Source organism: Leopardus geoffroyi, chromosome B2, assembly GCF_018350155.1.
Source record: "Leopardus geoffroyi isolate Oge1 chromosome B2, O.geoffroyi_Oge1_pat1.0, whole genome shotgun sequence".
Taxonomy (NCBI): Eukaryota; Metazoa; Chordata; class Mammalia; order Carnivora; family Felidae; genus Leopardus; species Leopardus geoffroyi.
This window is the reverse complement of record NC_059332.1, coordinates 151,725,357-151,737,374: the sequence shown is the minus strand read 5'-3', so window position 1 is coordinate 151,737,374 and position 12,018 is coordinate 151,725,357. Positions and strand designations below refer to the sequence as shown.

The 12,018-nt window shown below is 48.3% G+C and overlaps 1 protein-coding gene across 18 annotated transcripts in view; it reads left to right on the top strand.

Annotated features, from left to right (window-relative positions):
* WDR27 (WD repeat domain 27) overlaps positions 1–12,018 on the top strand; it is a 185,431-nt gene that overhangs the window by 29,522 nt on the left and 143,891 nt on the right. For 17 of the 18 annotated variants that reach the window (XR_006717741.1, XR_006717738.1, XR_006717739.1 and 14 more), the window contains 7 exons: positions 162–294; positions 1,908–2,011; positions 3,006–3,073; positions 3,272–3,393; positions 3,793–3,875; positions 9,373–9,451; positions 11,807–11,884. Coding sequence is in view for 13 of the 18 variants with exons in the window: in XM_045500340.1 (XP_045356296.1) it covers positions 162–294; positions 1,908–2,011; positions 3,006–3,073; positions 3,272–3,393; positions 3,793–3,875; positions 9,373–9,451; positions 11,807–11,884 (667 nt within the window). In the remaining 5 variants the exon portion in view is untranslated. The remainder of the gene's footprint in view (positions 1–161; positions 295–1,907; positions 2,012–3,005; positions 3,074–3,271; positions 3,394–3,792; positions 3,876–9,372; positions 9,452–11,806; positions 11,885–12,018) is intronic. The other variant, XM_045500335.1, reaches the window with a different exon arrangement.

Here is a 12,018-nt window from a genome sequence, read left to right as displayed (position 1 = left end):
TTTATAGCCTTGTTCTTTACCTCGTGTAAGTCTGAGGGCTTTCCTTGACTCGTGACCTGATTCCTCCAGCCCACGTGTATTTCCATCAACATCCCGTGGTGCCAACTGTTTGCCTTTAACTCGACTGATCATTTTAATCTCATAGCTCAGATTATCCATAGTTCTGTTCCTAGAGGAGAATCGGCGTCCCTGTGCACACGGCCTGGAGAAAGGAGAGGACATGGAAGGAAGCCTGCCTGTCCTGGGCCTGGCTCCCTGTGACCTTTCGCTCCTGCTCACTTCTGAGCGTGGATGGTGAGTTTGATGAACTTGGCCGGTGCCATGTGAAGAAAACTTTACCAAATTAGGTTCATTTCTGAAGAATGATTAAACTAAAACCAAATTATTTTTGTCTGTTAGAATAATAATAACTGTGAAGTGTTTTTAGGACTGCATACTTCGAGTCTTCAAGTTGGTAAACTTGGTCAATTATTTCTAAGTCTATTTAATAAAAGAAATATTAATTTTAATTTCACTCACCAAAATCTAGGCAGATCTTTTTTTTTTTTTTTTTAATTTTTTTTTCAACGTTTATTTATTTTTGGGACAGAGAGAGACAGAGCATGAACGGGGGAGGGGCAGAGAGAGAGGGAGGCACAGAATCGGAAACAGGCTCCAGGCTCTGAGCCATCAGCCCAGAGCCTGACGCGGGGCTCGAACTCACGGACCGCGAGATCGTGACCTGGCTGAAGTCGGGCGCTTAACCGACTGCGCCACCCAGGCGCCCCTAGGCAGATCTTAAAAAAAATATTTTTAATGTTTATTCATTTTGGGGAGACAGAGTGGGGGAAGGCAGCGAGAGAGGGAGACACAGAATCTGAAGCAGGCTCCAGGCTCTGAGCCGTCAGCACAGAGCCCGACGCAGGGCTCAAACCTACAAAGCGCGGGATCATGACCTGGGCCAAAGTCGGATACCCAACCGACTGAGCCCCCTAGGCGTCCCTAGGTAGATCTTGATTGCATAATAAGGTAAAGGAGGATATAATCGTGACTCCCCCTAAACTTCCCCCATCTGTCTGTATATCAGACACTTAAGAATGTATCATGATGGCTTTTACTGAGTGTGGAAAGGTCTAGGGACGACGGAGCCTCTGGTCTCCCTGGACAAGGGTGTTGCTCCCCTGGACGGGGAGCTGGCCGTGCTGTAGGGCCAAGTGTCCGCACAGGTGCCAGGCTGGGTGGGAACACACATCTGGCCTGTGCTTTGGTCAGGGCCAGGCCTTCCGCCCCTGGGGTGCACATGGGGTCGCAGGGACCCACCTGCCTGGCCGCCTTCTGGATGTCCGCGGGTGTGTGCGGGCCTGAGAATGAGCCCAGAGTGAGAAAGAGACAGTCCTAGAGCCGTGTGAGGCTCCAGGGGACCGAGTGGCAGGCGGGAGAGAGGGCGTGGAGAGTCCTTCAGAGTCCAAGTCTGGCATAGCCAGAGGAGGCCTATTGGCCCTTTATTAACGTTGACCCTGTTTGCACATCGATGGAAGAGGAGGCAGAGCTGTGCTCGGTATCTCCTGAGCTCTGCCACGGTGGTCTGTTCCCTGTTAGCGGGGCTCCTCATCTCCAGACGCCACCCGGCAGGACGCAGGTGCCATGTGGCCGCCTCGCAGGGATGGACGTGGCACCGGCTGCCACCTGGAGCTCGGAAGAAGTGATAGCCTTGCAGATGACAGTCGAGTTGCGGTCAGGTCGTGGCCGTCTCGTCTTCACTGGACAGTGGGTTTCCAGGAAGCCCGAGACTGTTGAACACCAGCCTGATCGAGTGCGGTTCTGGGTCATAAATGCCGAGAGCCGGCTGCCTGCTCAGTGGCAGCCGTGGGACGGAAGCCTGAGGGGTGAGACCGCCACGTCGTTCTCTCTTCTTCTTTGAAAATTAGCCTGCCTTCTGAGAGTGCCCCGTGCCTGTGGGTTGGAAGCTCCTCTGGCTTACTCATACTTAACTTGGCGAACTTCGAATTGGAAGGCGTTTTACGTTACAAGGGTAAGGTGAAAGTTCAGGTCGCCTTTGATCTAAATTTCATGTAACTTCTATTAATGTCTTCCTCTGCCACGGGAGGGTGACACCTTCAGCGTAGAAAGTCTGGTCACCAGAACGTGCAGACGAGGCGTGTTCGCCATGCGTCCGGCCACGGGCAGCCTCTGGGTCCCAAGGCCATGCTGTTAGCTCACTCCGACCTCTGGGTGGGTCTCCCTTCCCTTGGTCCTCGGTGCCCCGTCTTCTGTGCGCAGGGCTCCGAGGGACACTTCTCCTCAGGGCTGCCGCGCCTGTCCCGAGCTTATACCAAGGGCTTTTGAGTCCACACTGTCCATATTTCCTGCCGACGACTTGACACCCGTGACCGGACAGCCCCCCAGCTTGTCCGACTCCACGGTCTGGACTGACCTGGGGCGGCTCCCGTCCCTTCTCAGATTCTGCGACCTCCACGCCGGGAGTTGCCCTGCCAGTAATGTGGGCGTGATTCCTGACTCCGTCCCTCCTCGCTCCCCGAGCTTGCCCCCCTCAGGAGCCTCCTGCAGGCACACTGCATGTCACCTGTAAGAGCAGTCTCCCTACTTTCTCCTTTAAGGCCCCTGTGTTTTGGGGACAGAGTCCGAGTTCTTAGCCTGGCCCAGCCCAGCCTCTCTCCTCGTTGGAGGTCACTGCCCGTTTCGACCGTCACTTACTTGCAGACTTTGCTTGAACCCTCCAAACCTCTGCTGACCTGAGTGCCTTCTTCTCCTCCCCCTGCTTGCCCTTGAAGGTTCACCGGAGCTCCTCTTAGATCTGGGTGTGTGTGTGTGTGTGCCCCTGGAATTGTGTTACCGGGGCTCGCCCCAGCTGCCCTATGCCTTCTCCGCCGGGTTGAGCTGCCCCAGGGCAAGGGCTCTCGGGAGCGCACAGGCCCACGTGTGGTGGGCGTGCAGGCACGTGGGGTTCGTTCCCCCCACTTGCCCCGTAAACGTTGCTTGTTTGTCTCTCTTTGCTGGAAATTAAGATTTCAGGAGCCTCAGCATTCAGGTTGCCGGATCGTGCGCAGTGATGAGCAAGGCCGGCGAGCAAAAGGTGAGACCTGAAACGTGCCGTCCTCAGACCCTGCCGAGTGCATCGGTACGCGTCCTTTCCTCCACGTGGTGGAGTGTGACCTCGCGTGTGACGTTTGGCACGCGGTAACTGCCCACATGACAGGAGCAGCCTTACCCTGTGTGGTTGGGGTCACGGGTGTGTGCTCACTGTTGACCGTGTGACAACTGTCCCGTGCAGGCCATCTGCTTGCTGACGTCCATGTTTGGCGGTCAGATCGCCGTGTTGGAAATCCGTCTCGCGGCTCTGGTGCGGTCTCGGCAAGGTCTCGGCGCCGGAAGGAGCCTGTCGGTGCTGCCTCGGTAGGGTCTTCTCCGGTAGGATTTCCGCATGTGGCTGGCTTTCCCCGCTCAGGAGCTTACGTTCCTGTCGATTCTAAGAATTAAAAGTAAAGTTTAGTGAACTCCCAACTCTCCTGACCTGTTCGAAAGAAATTCTTGCTCGTGGCATTGCTTCTGTCTTATTTAAAAGTAAATGATTCACACTTAATTTTCAATGTAAAAATATTTTATTTCAGGATAGAATGTAAATTATAAAAGAGCCATTTTGTTAAAAATAGTAAAGATTACTTCTTAGAAGAAGAGGAATAAGCTTGATCGTTTCCAAATATCGCACATCCGTATCTACATGAGTTAATCCCTTGTGATGTCCTGACAACGTGTGTTTTGTGAGTTTGTTCTCCTGGCGATTTGTCTGCCTAGTGGCTGTGTCCTGTCCACGTCTCCGCTGCACTTCAGAACTGCTGAGGAGCACAGGACCCCGCCGGCGCCTCAGCGACGGTCCGGTTAGTACCCCCTGCTCTGGGACGTGGCGCAACGACCTGCTCTGTGGATTCATGTTTGTCTGCGTGAAAATTCGGCGTTTCCTCTGTCCGTCGCTGCTTCGTTTCTCTGCCTCTCGTGTATTTTCTACATGCTCTTTGTGGTAGGGAATGTGCTAGATGTTTTGTTTCCCTGAATCGGGTATCATTCATAGGAATTCAAAAACAAGTGCTCTAGGGGTGTCTGGGGGGCTCAGTCGGTTAAGCGTCTGACTTGGGCTCGGGTCATGATCTCACGGTCCGTGAGTTCGAGCCCCACGTCGGGCTCTGTGCTGACAGCTCGGAGCCTGGAGCCTGCTTCGGATTCTGTCTCCCTCTCTCTCTGCCCCTCCCCTGCTCATGCTCTGTCTCTCTCTCTCTCTCTCTCTTTCTGTCAAAAATAAATAAAAACACTAAAAAAAAAAAAAAAAAAATTAAAAAAACCAAATGCTCTACCGGCCAGAACATACATGTGGATGCCCAGTTATTGATCACGGGACTGATTTTTTCTTGTCTCTCTTTGCTGAAGATTGTAAAGCCATTGCCAAGCATCACATCGTTTTACCCCTGCAGACTTGAGTATGCGTTTCTAAAACACAGACGTGTGCTTAGTGGCCGTGATGCCATTATCAAAACCAACAGCGATTCTTTCGTGTCCTTCATTAATTAGCCAGCCCAGATAAGTTATTCCTGATTGTCTCAAAAATCTTTCTCATTGTATTATTATGAGCAGAAAACAAATCCGCATGTTGCTTTTTACAAAGAAATAATTTTAAAGTTCTGTTTTAAGATGCCAGACTTCGTTACATGTTCCATTTATTTTCATTGTTGAGAATCACTGACGGCGATTCATTTTTCCCTTTCGTTGACCAACCCGGAGTCCTAATCAGTATGGTTAAGCCTCTGGTTGACCTAATTACAAAACAACAGAGGTGCTCAGTCTGCTTGTATCTCCATCTTTGATGAGGGACCCCAGCTCCTGGAGGGGGCACGACTGCAGATGCAGGCGCCCTCCTGCTAGGTCGTCCAGGCTCTGGCTCTGGAAGGGTGGGGGGCTGTGCTGTCATCACACCCGTGTCCCGCCGCCCCCTCCCTTGTCCACGAGACCTTCTGAAGGCCTCCACTGTTCTTAACTGTGTTGCTCTGTGGCTCCCCCAGCCCCACCCAGCCGAGTCCCTCTGCGGAAGGCGTGCACGGACTGTCGCCCTCATACCTCCCCTCCCGCGTGGCCACTGCAGGCCGGGTCCCCTCCTTCGGGATCTGGGATCCCCTCTGCTGGGTTTCTGAGCCGCGGCCTCCTGTTCTTCTGGCTCTGTCCCTCCCTCAGTCCGAATACCCAGCCCTGTGTCGCTTCGGGAGTAGAAGTCCGTCCATCCTTCAATGGCGGCCTCCTCAGAGAAGTTTAAATTCCTATGTAGTTATGTTAGTGAAAACTGAAAGTCTTTACTAGGTATATGTTACGGCTTTATACTTAATTGGTGTGGTGAAAGTTGTTTTTCATATTCTTTTTAATTTTTTTTTTTCAACGTTTATTTATTTTTGGAACAGAGAGAGACAGAGCATGAACGGGGGAGGGGCAGAGAGAGAGGGAGACACGGAATCTGAAATAGGCTCCAGGCTCCGAGCCATCAGCCCAGAGCCCGACGCGGGGCTCGAACTCACGGACCGCGAGATCGTGACCTGGCTGAATTCGGACGCTTAACCGACTGCGCCACCCAGGCACCCCTTTCATATTCTTTTTAAAAACATGTTCTGTTCATTTATTTCTTCTTTCTTATATTTTTTATTGTGGTAGAATATCTATAATGTAAAATTTAACATTTTAACCATTAAAAAAATTTTTTTTAAATAATTTATTTATTTTTGAGAGAGAGACAGAGTGTGAGCAGGGGAGGGACAGAGAGAGAGGGAGACAGAATCTGAAGCAGGCTCCAGGTTCTGAGCTGTCAGCATAGAGCCTGACATGGGGCTCGAACTCCTGAACCGTGAGATCTTGACCTGAGCTGAAGTCTCACAGTTAACCGACTGAGCCACCCAGGCACCCCACATTTTAACCATTTTTAAGTGTACAGTTCATTGGCATTAAGTGCCTTCATATTGTTGCATGATGTAAAGTCTTTTAAAATAATTTTATTAATACCGAACATTATGTATATGTTTTTATTAAAATTACTTGGAAAAAAGTTGTGACAGATATTAATTAAATTGCTAATTAGTTGGAATATTAGGTTGCTTAGATAAATAATATTCCGAAATTCTAAATACATTTGTACTCAAAGAAAATCGCTTAGACTGGATGAGCTCTACGTTACGTGGCCACTGATGCTCTGTCTTTTACCTCTACGTGTGGCCACTTATTCTCATCACCACACATGTGACTTGGCATACCAAAGGTATAAACTTACGGCACCTGTGTGTGGAACTCTGTTACGAAATGAGACACGTAATTTCCTCTTTCTTTTATTACCTCACTCATTTCTTTAGATTTTATTCTTGTTTTATTTAGATGTACCCTTAAAAATGTTTTTTTTTTTTCATTTTTTGCTAGCATGGATCATCTTATTCGGATGAGTCTATATGATATACCATGCTTCACAGCTAAGTGATGCGTAGAACAAAACGTTTGATAAGAACAGTCGTATAGACAGTAAGGCTTATTACGGAGGTTATAATTTCTCTGTAACCAGGGACAGGTGCAATTTCAGACAGTTGATTTTTATGACAGTTTTGTGTCTTGTTTAAAAAGTATTCATATGGAGAGTTAATGCAGATGACCGATTTATAGTTGTGCTAGAATCTAAAAATTTGCATCCCTCTAGTTGCAAGAAGCATAATAGAAATCAACACATGCGATGAACTGATAGATTTTAATACTTAAAGCATTTATTAAAATAATATGCCCTTACATAAGTATGAACTTTATTCTAGTACTTTCAAGACTTTTTCATAACCAAGTACCCAAATGCGTCTGTTATTTTATTATCTGATTCGGAAAATATTTTCCGTTTGCTTTGTTTTTCTCGGAGATTTTTTCTCCTTCACTTGACACTGAGGTGGAGAGAGGTTTTCTGGGGCCCCCCTGGGAGCAGTTGTATTTCCAGGCCTTCCCTGAGGTGCCTCGTCCCCCGGGTGGGGCTCTGCCTTTGGAGAGCCGGATGCTTTTTGGGTTCCTGGTCACGTGGGTGTCATTTTAGTGATTTGCTCACTCGCTTCACTTGGTTTTTGATGGGAATATGGTCCAGGTTATCAGGCTTGAAATAGTGCCAGATACAGAACTGAGTTTCTTTGTTAAAATAAAAAAAAAAAAAAACTATTTTCAAAATAATGCAATACTGTGCAAGTATCCGTTTTTTCTAAAGCTACTTTATACTGTTGTACAGAGTGTTCATATTGGATACCGCGTATTAAATGTTTGTAAAAATCAATAATTCTGGCAGAATTTTATTTTGCCTGAAAGGATTTGAGATTTGTAAATATCTGTGTTAAGTTCATGCAGTGTCAGAGTTTTTATCAGTTGGCAGTTCTGTGGAAAACTTAGTAGGATAAGAAATTTCGTTGCCACTGAGGTGCACAGGTGTAGTCATGGTTAAGTGCTTTATCTTTCTTACTGCTCTATCATGTGGTAAACGAGTACGTAAGAGAAATATGAGCTGATTTAAGATCATTGCTGTTCTTGTTTGTAGAAAAGATCTATTTGTCACAGATTTATAGAGCGAGTTACTCCACGGTGGCTGGTTTCTAGTGTGCCACGGACGGAATTTCACATAGACGGGTTCTGTGTGTGGCCTGTTTTATTACGACGTGAGCTGATGTGTTAGTCTGCATGGTGTTTGGAACATGTGGTATTGAGCATATACTGCAATTCAGTATCGTTTGAGGAATGAGAAAACGTTTTTTGTTGTTTTCTTATACTTGTAATACCCTTGATTTAACCTTCTTTGCTGGTATCGGTTGGTTTGGCATTGGGTGTGAAACCTCTTCGGTTTATAGTGAATGGCCTCCTTCCATGCATGTGAACTTTTGTGTTCTCAAGGAACTTTTTTCTTGACATGTTAAACATTTGCTACTTTTTTTCTATAATTTATTTATCTTTTATAATTTAAGTCCAAATTAGCACATGGTGCAACAGTGATTTCAGGAGTAGATTCCTTAAGCCCCTTCCCCATTTAGCCCACCCCTCCATCACACAACCCCTCCAGCACCCCTCTGTTCTCCATATTTTAGAGTCTCTTATGTTTTGCCTCCCTCTCTGGATTTATCTTATTTTTGCTTCCCTTCCCTTACGTTCGTTCATCTGTTTTGTATCTTAAAGTCCTCATAGGAGTGAAGTCATATGATATTTGTCTTTCTGTGATTAATTTCGCTTAGCATAATACCCTCTAGTTCCATCCACGTTGCTGCAAATGGCAAGATTTCATCCTCTCTCATCGCCGAGTAATACTCCATCGTATATATAAACTACATCTTCCTTATCCATTCATCCATCGATGGACATTTGGGCTCTTTCCATACTTCGGCTATTGTTGATAGTGCTGCTGTAAACACGGGGGTGCATGTGTCCCTTCGAAAGAGCACACCTGTATCCCTTGGATAAATACCTAGTAGTGCAATAGCTGGGCTGTAGGGTAACTCTACTTTTAGTTTTTTGAGGAACCTCCACACTGTTTTCCAGAGCGGCTGCACCAGCTGGCATTCCCACCAACAATGCAAAAGAGATCCTCTTTCTCTGCATCCTCGCCAGCATCTGTTGTTGCCTGAGTTGCTAATGTTAGCCATTCTGACAGGTGGTATCTCCTGGTGGTTTTGATTTGTTTCCCTGATGATGAGTGACGTTGAGCATTTTTTCATGTGTCGTTTGGCCATCCGGATGTCTTCTTTGGAGAAGTGTCTCTTCATGTCTTTTGCCCATTTCTTCACTGGATTATTTGTTTTCTGGGTGTGGCGTTTGATAAGTTTTTTATAGATTTTAGATACTAACCCTTTATCTGATTAGTCGTTTGCAAATACCTTCTCCCATTCTGTCGGTCGCCTTTTAGTTTTGCTGATGGTTTCCTTCGCTGTGCAGAAGCATTTAATTTTGATGAGGTCCCAATAGTTCATTTCTGCTTTCGTTTCCCTTGCCTCTGGAGACGTGTTGAGTAAGAAGGTCCTGCAGCCAAGATCAGAGAGGTTGTTGCCTGCTTTCTCCTCAAGGATTTTGATGGCTTCCTGTCTTCCATTTAGGTCTTTCATCCATTTCGAGTTTATTTTTGTGTCTGGTATAAGAAAATGGTCCAGGTTCATGCTTCTGCATGTCGCTGTCCAGTTTTCCCAACCCCGTTTGTTGAAGAGACTGTCTTTATTCCATTGGATATTCTTTCCTGCTTTGTCAAAGATTAGTTGGCCATAGGTTTGTGGGTCCATTTCTCGTCTATTCTGTGCCATGATCTGAGTGTCTGTTTTTGTGCCAGTAACATCTACTTTTTAAACTCGTTTCACACAGCGGTACGGAGCACCGTTCAGGACCAGCCTCTGGTTTTCCACGGCAAAGTGAGGTCATCTGGGTATGCGACCGCCCCGCAGTGAGTAACTAGGCCTGGAGAGGCGGGAAAGATGTGTGTGGAGGGCCACCCCCGGGTGCAGGGCAGGGACACATGGACAGCAGTCAACACGAGGCCGCAGCAAGCCCCTCCTGTGTGCTTGCCGTGTGCTTGCCTCTCGGGCGCCCTTTGGTCCCGATTGACGGCAGCGATGGTGCCTGGTGACCTTGTCAGGTGCCAGGACAGGGGCGGACCTGCCTGGGAGAGGGGGACACAGGGACGGAGACCTGGCCGCCCGGGCTTTCTGGGAGCATTAGATGCAGTGGATTCAGACCTGGTTTGGTGGGTTGGGGAGGGAGGGAGTCAATGATGACGAAATTGGGGACAACGTGGTATCTGGGGAGTGTCAAGTACAACAGAGCCTTGAAATCCCCTTGTCCTTCCGGAATGCCGCATTTCTAGGAAGCGGACTTTGCTTTTTTGTGTGAAATGCACCTCGGCCTCTGACGTCTTCTCACCCCAAATCTTGATCTGTTCCGTGCTCTTCACATACTGAGCAGAACAGCCCTGGGGGCCCCCACTCGGAACGCAGGTCAGGGCTTTGGGAGGCTCTCTGGGGTCACCCGTCCCCTGACCCGCTTATGCCATGCTCTCCCTCCCCCTCCCCCCTGGCCTCCGCGTCCATCCCTCTGCCTCAGGGCTCTCCATTGGCCCTTTCTTCCCCCTCATGTGCTTCCCTGAGGCTCACATGGGTGCTGCTTATGGGGCAGCCAGTCTTGCTTCTATCCAGGCTGCCTGGATAACATGCCCACCTCTGCCATGATTCCCTCTCAGCACTTGCCTGCTTTATTCTCTCTGGCACGACTGGCTAGCATGACTCCGTGCTTTACTTGTTATTTATTCTTTAAACCTCTGGTCCTGGTACAGCACTTGGCACTCAGACCCTCTCACAAAGTACTGATGGATGACGGATGGACGGACGGACGGACGGATGGATGGACGGATGGATGACGGACAGATGGATGATTGGCGGGTGGGTGGATGATGGATGGATTCTGGATCCTTGCCTCAACAAAATTGCACACTAGTTCCTACGCCATGCCTGTGGGCACCAGCTGTAGTGTGATCTGCTGTGTTCAGTGTGGGCTTCTGGGGTCCCTTATATTAAGGCACGTCTTGAGTTTTCTTTCCTGTGTGGGTGCCCAGGGGGGAGAAGAGGCCAGACCGTGAACAGCCCTGAGCACCAACCTGGGAGTTTGAACTTTACGGGAAAAGTACAGCATGATGTTACAGTATTTTAAATGTCAAGGATCACCTTGTCAGGATATGCGGCACGGTGACCTGTCAGAGGCAGTGGGAGGGGCAGATGGAAGGAGGCGAGCCCAGCCCTGACCGTGTCCGCCTCCCTCCTGGCGTGCTTCCTGTGCTCTGGCAGCATTCTGGTTCCTTCTCACATGTTCCCTGCTGGTCCCCGCTCAGTGGCCTCTTACCCTTTGTTCTCTTTTCTCCCATCCTCAAGTGACTGGCATCCTCCCTCCTCCGGGCCCCAGGGGACTTTCAGATCCTGCGGCAGTGCAGAGCCTCTGGCGGTGGCCCGGGGCCAGGCCACCCCCTCCTGCCCCTTGGTCTGATGGCTCCGGGCACGGCCCGAAGCTGAGCCTGCTACTGACACTGCAAGGCTTGGATGCAGGTGCGGGATGGGGGTGTGGCTGTCCCTCGTCTGTCCCCGGAGCTCAGCACCATGTGCCCCGGCATCTCTGGGAGCTTGTTTCTTCATCTTAAAAACCATCTTAAAAACAGGTGCCTGTTCAGCCACCGCCAGCATTTAATCTAATTTTGTTCAAGAGAGAATTCAGTGTGACTTGCCAGGAATTTCACTTCTGTCTCTGAGTAGGTTTGCAAAATAGTGTTCACAAGTGAAGTTTCGTTTCTGTTATGATTATATAAATTTATTCTCCAAAAGGAAACAATATCATAAGAATCATGTTTTGTATTCACTTTAAGGGGATTCTGACTTTGGGAGCAGTTTTTTGATTTATACATCTTTCACACACACCTCACAAAATGGGACCAATAGATAATTTGCGGTGTGAGCTTTACACAGAAATGGTTATCTTAGTGTTTTTCTAGTAGTCAAAATTTATAAGTGAGTGGCTCAGTATTATCCAGAATTTTTATGTCCAGATATATTTTCAGCAGTGCAATAGCCAGTGTAGATATATAATTGAAACAATAGCTGTTACAATTAGAGTGAGTGAGTGTTCGCTTTATCACTAGTTGGGACACGGAAAGCGTTTATATGTTTATATGTTCTGTATGTTTTGCTGCAAAATACAGGTCTCTTAAGAAGCTTGGAGCTGTCATCTTTGAGATGACGTAAGAGTTTTCTTTCCACAGCGTCACTATGTTTTCACCCGAGACCAACACCAGGAATAACGGTGACAGCCCTTCACGCCGCAGGAGCAGTCACAGGTGGTGCGTCACGAACTTGCCTTTCAGAGTAGACGTAGCATAATTTGGGGAGGCCCTTTAAATACTGTCAGTGAATTTGTTTCAAACAGGTGTCCAACCTTGGGAGTACCAGATGTGTACATGGCCCACGTATACAC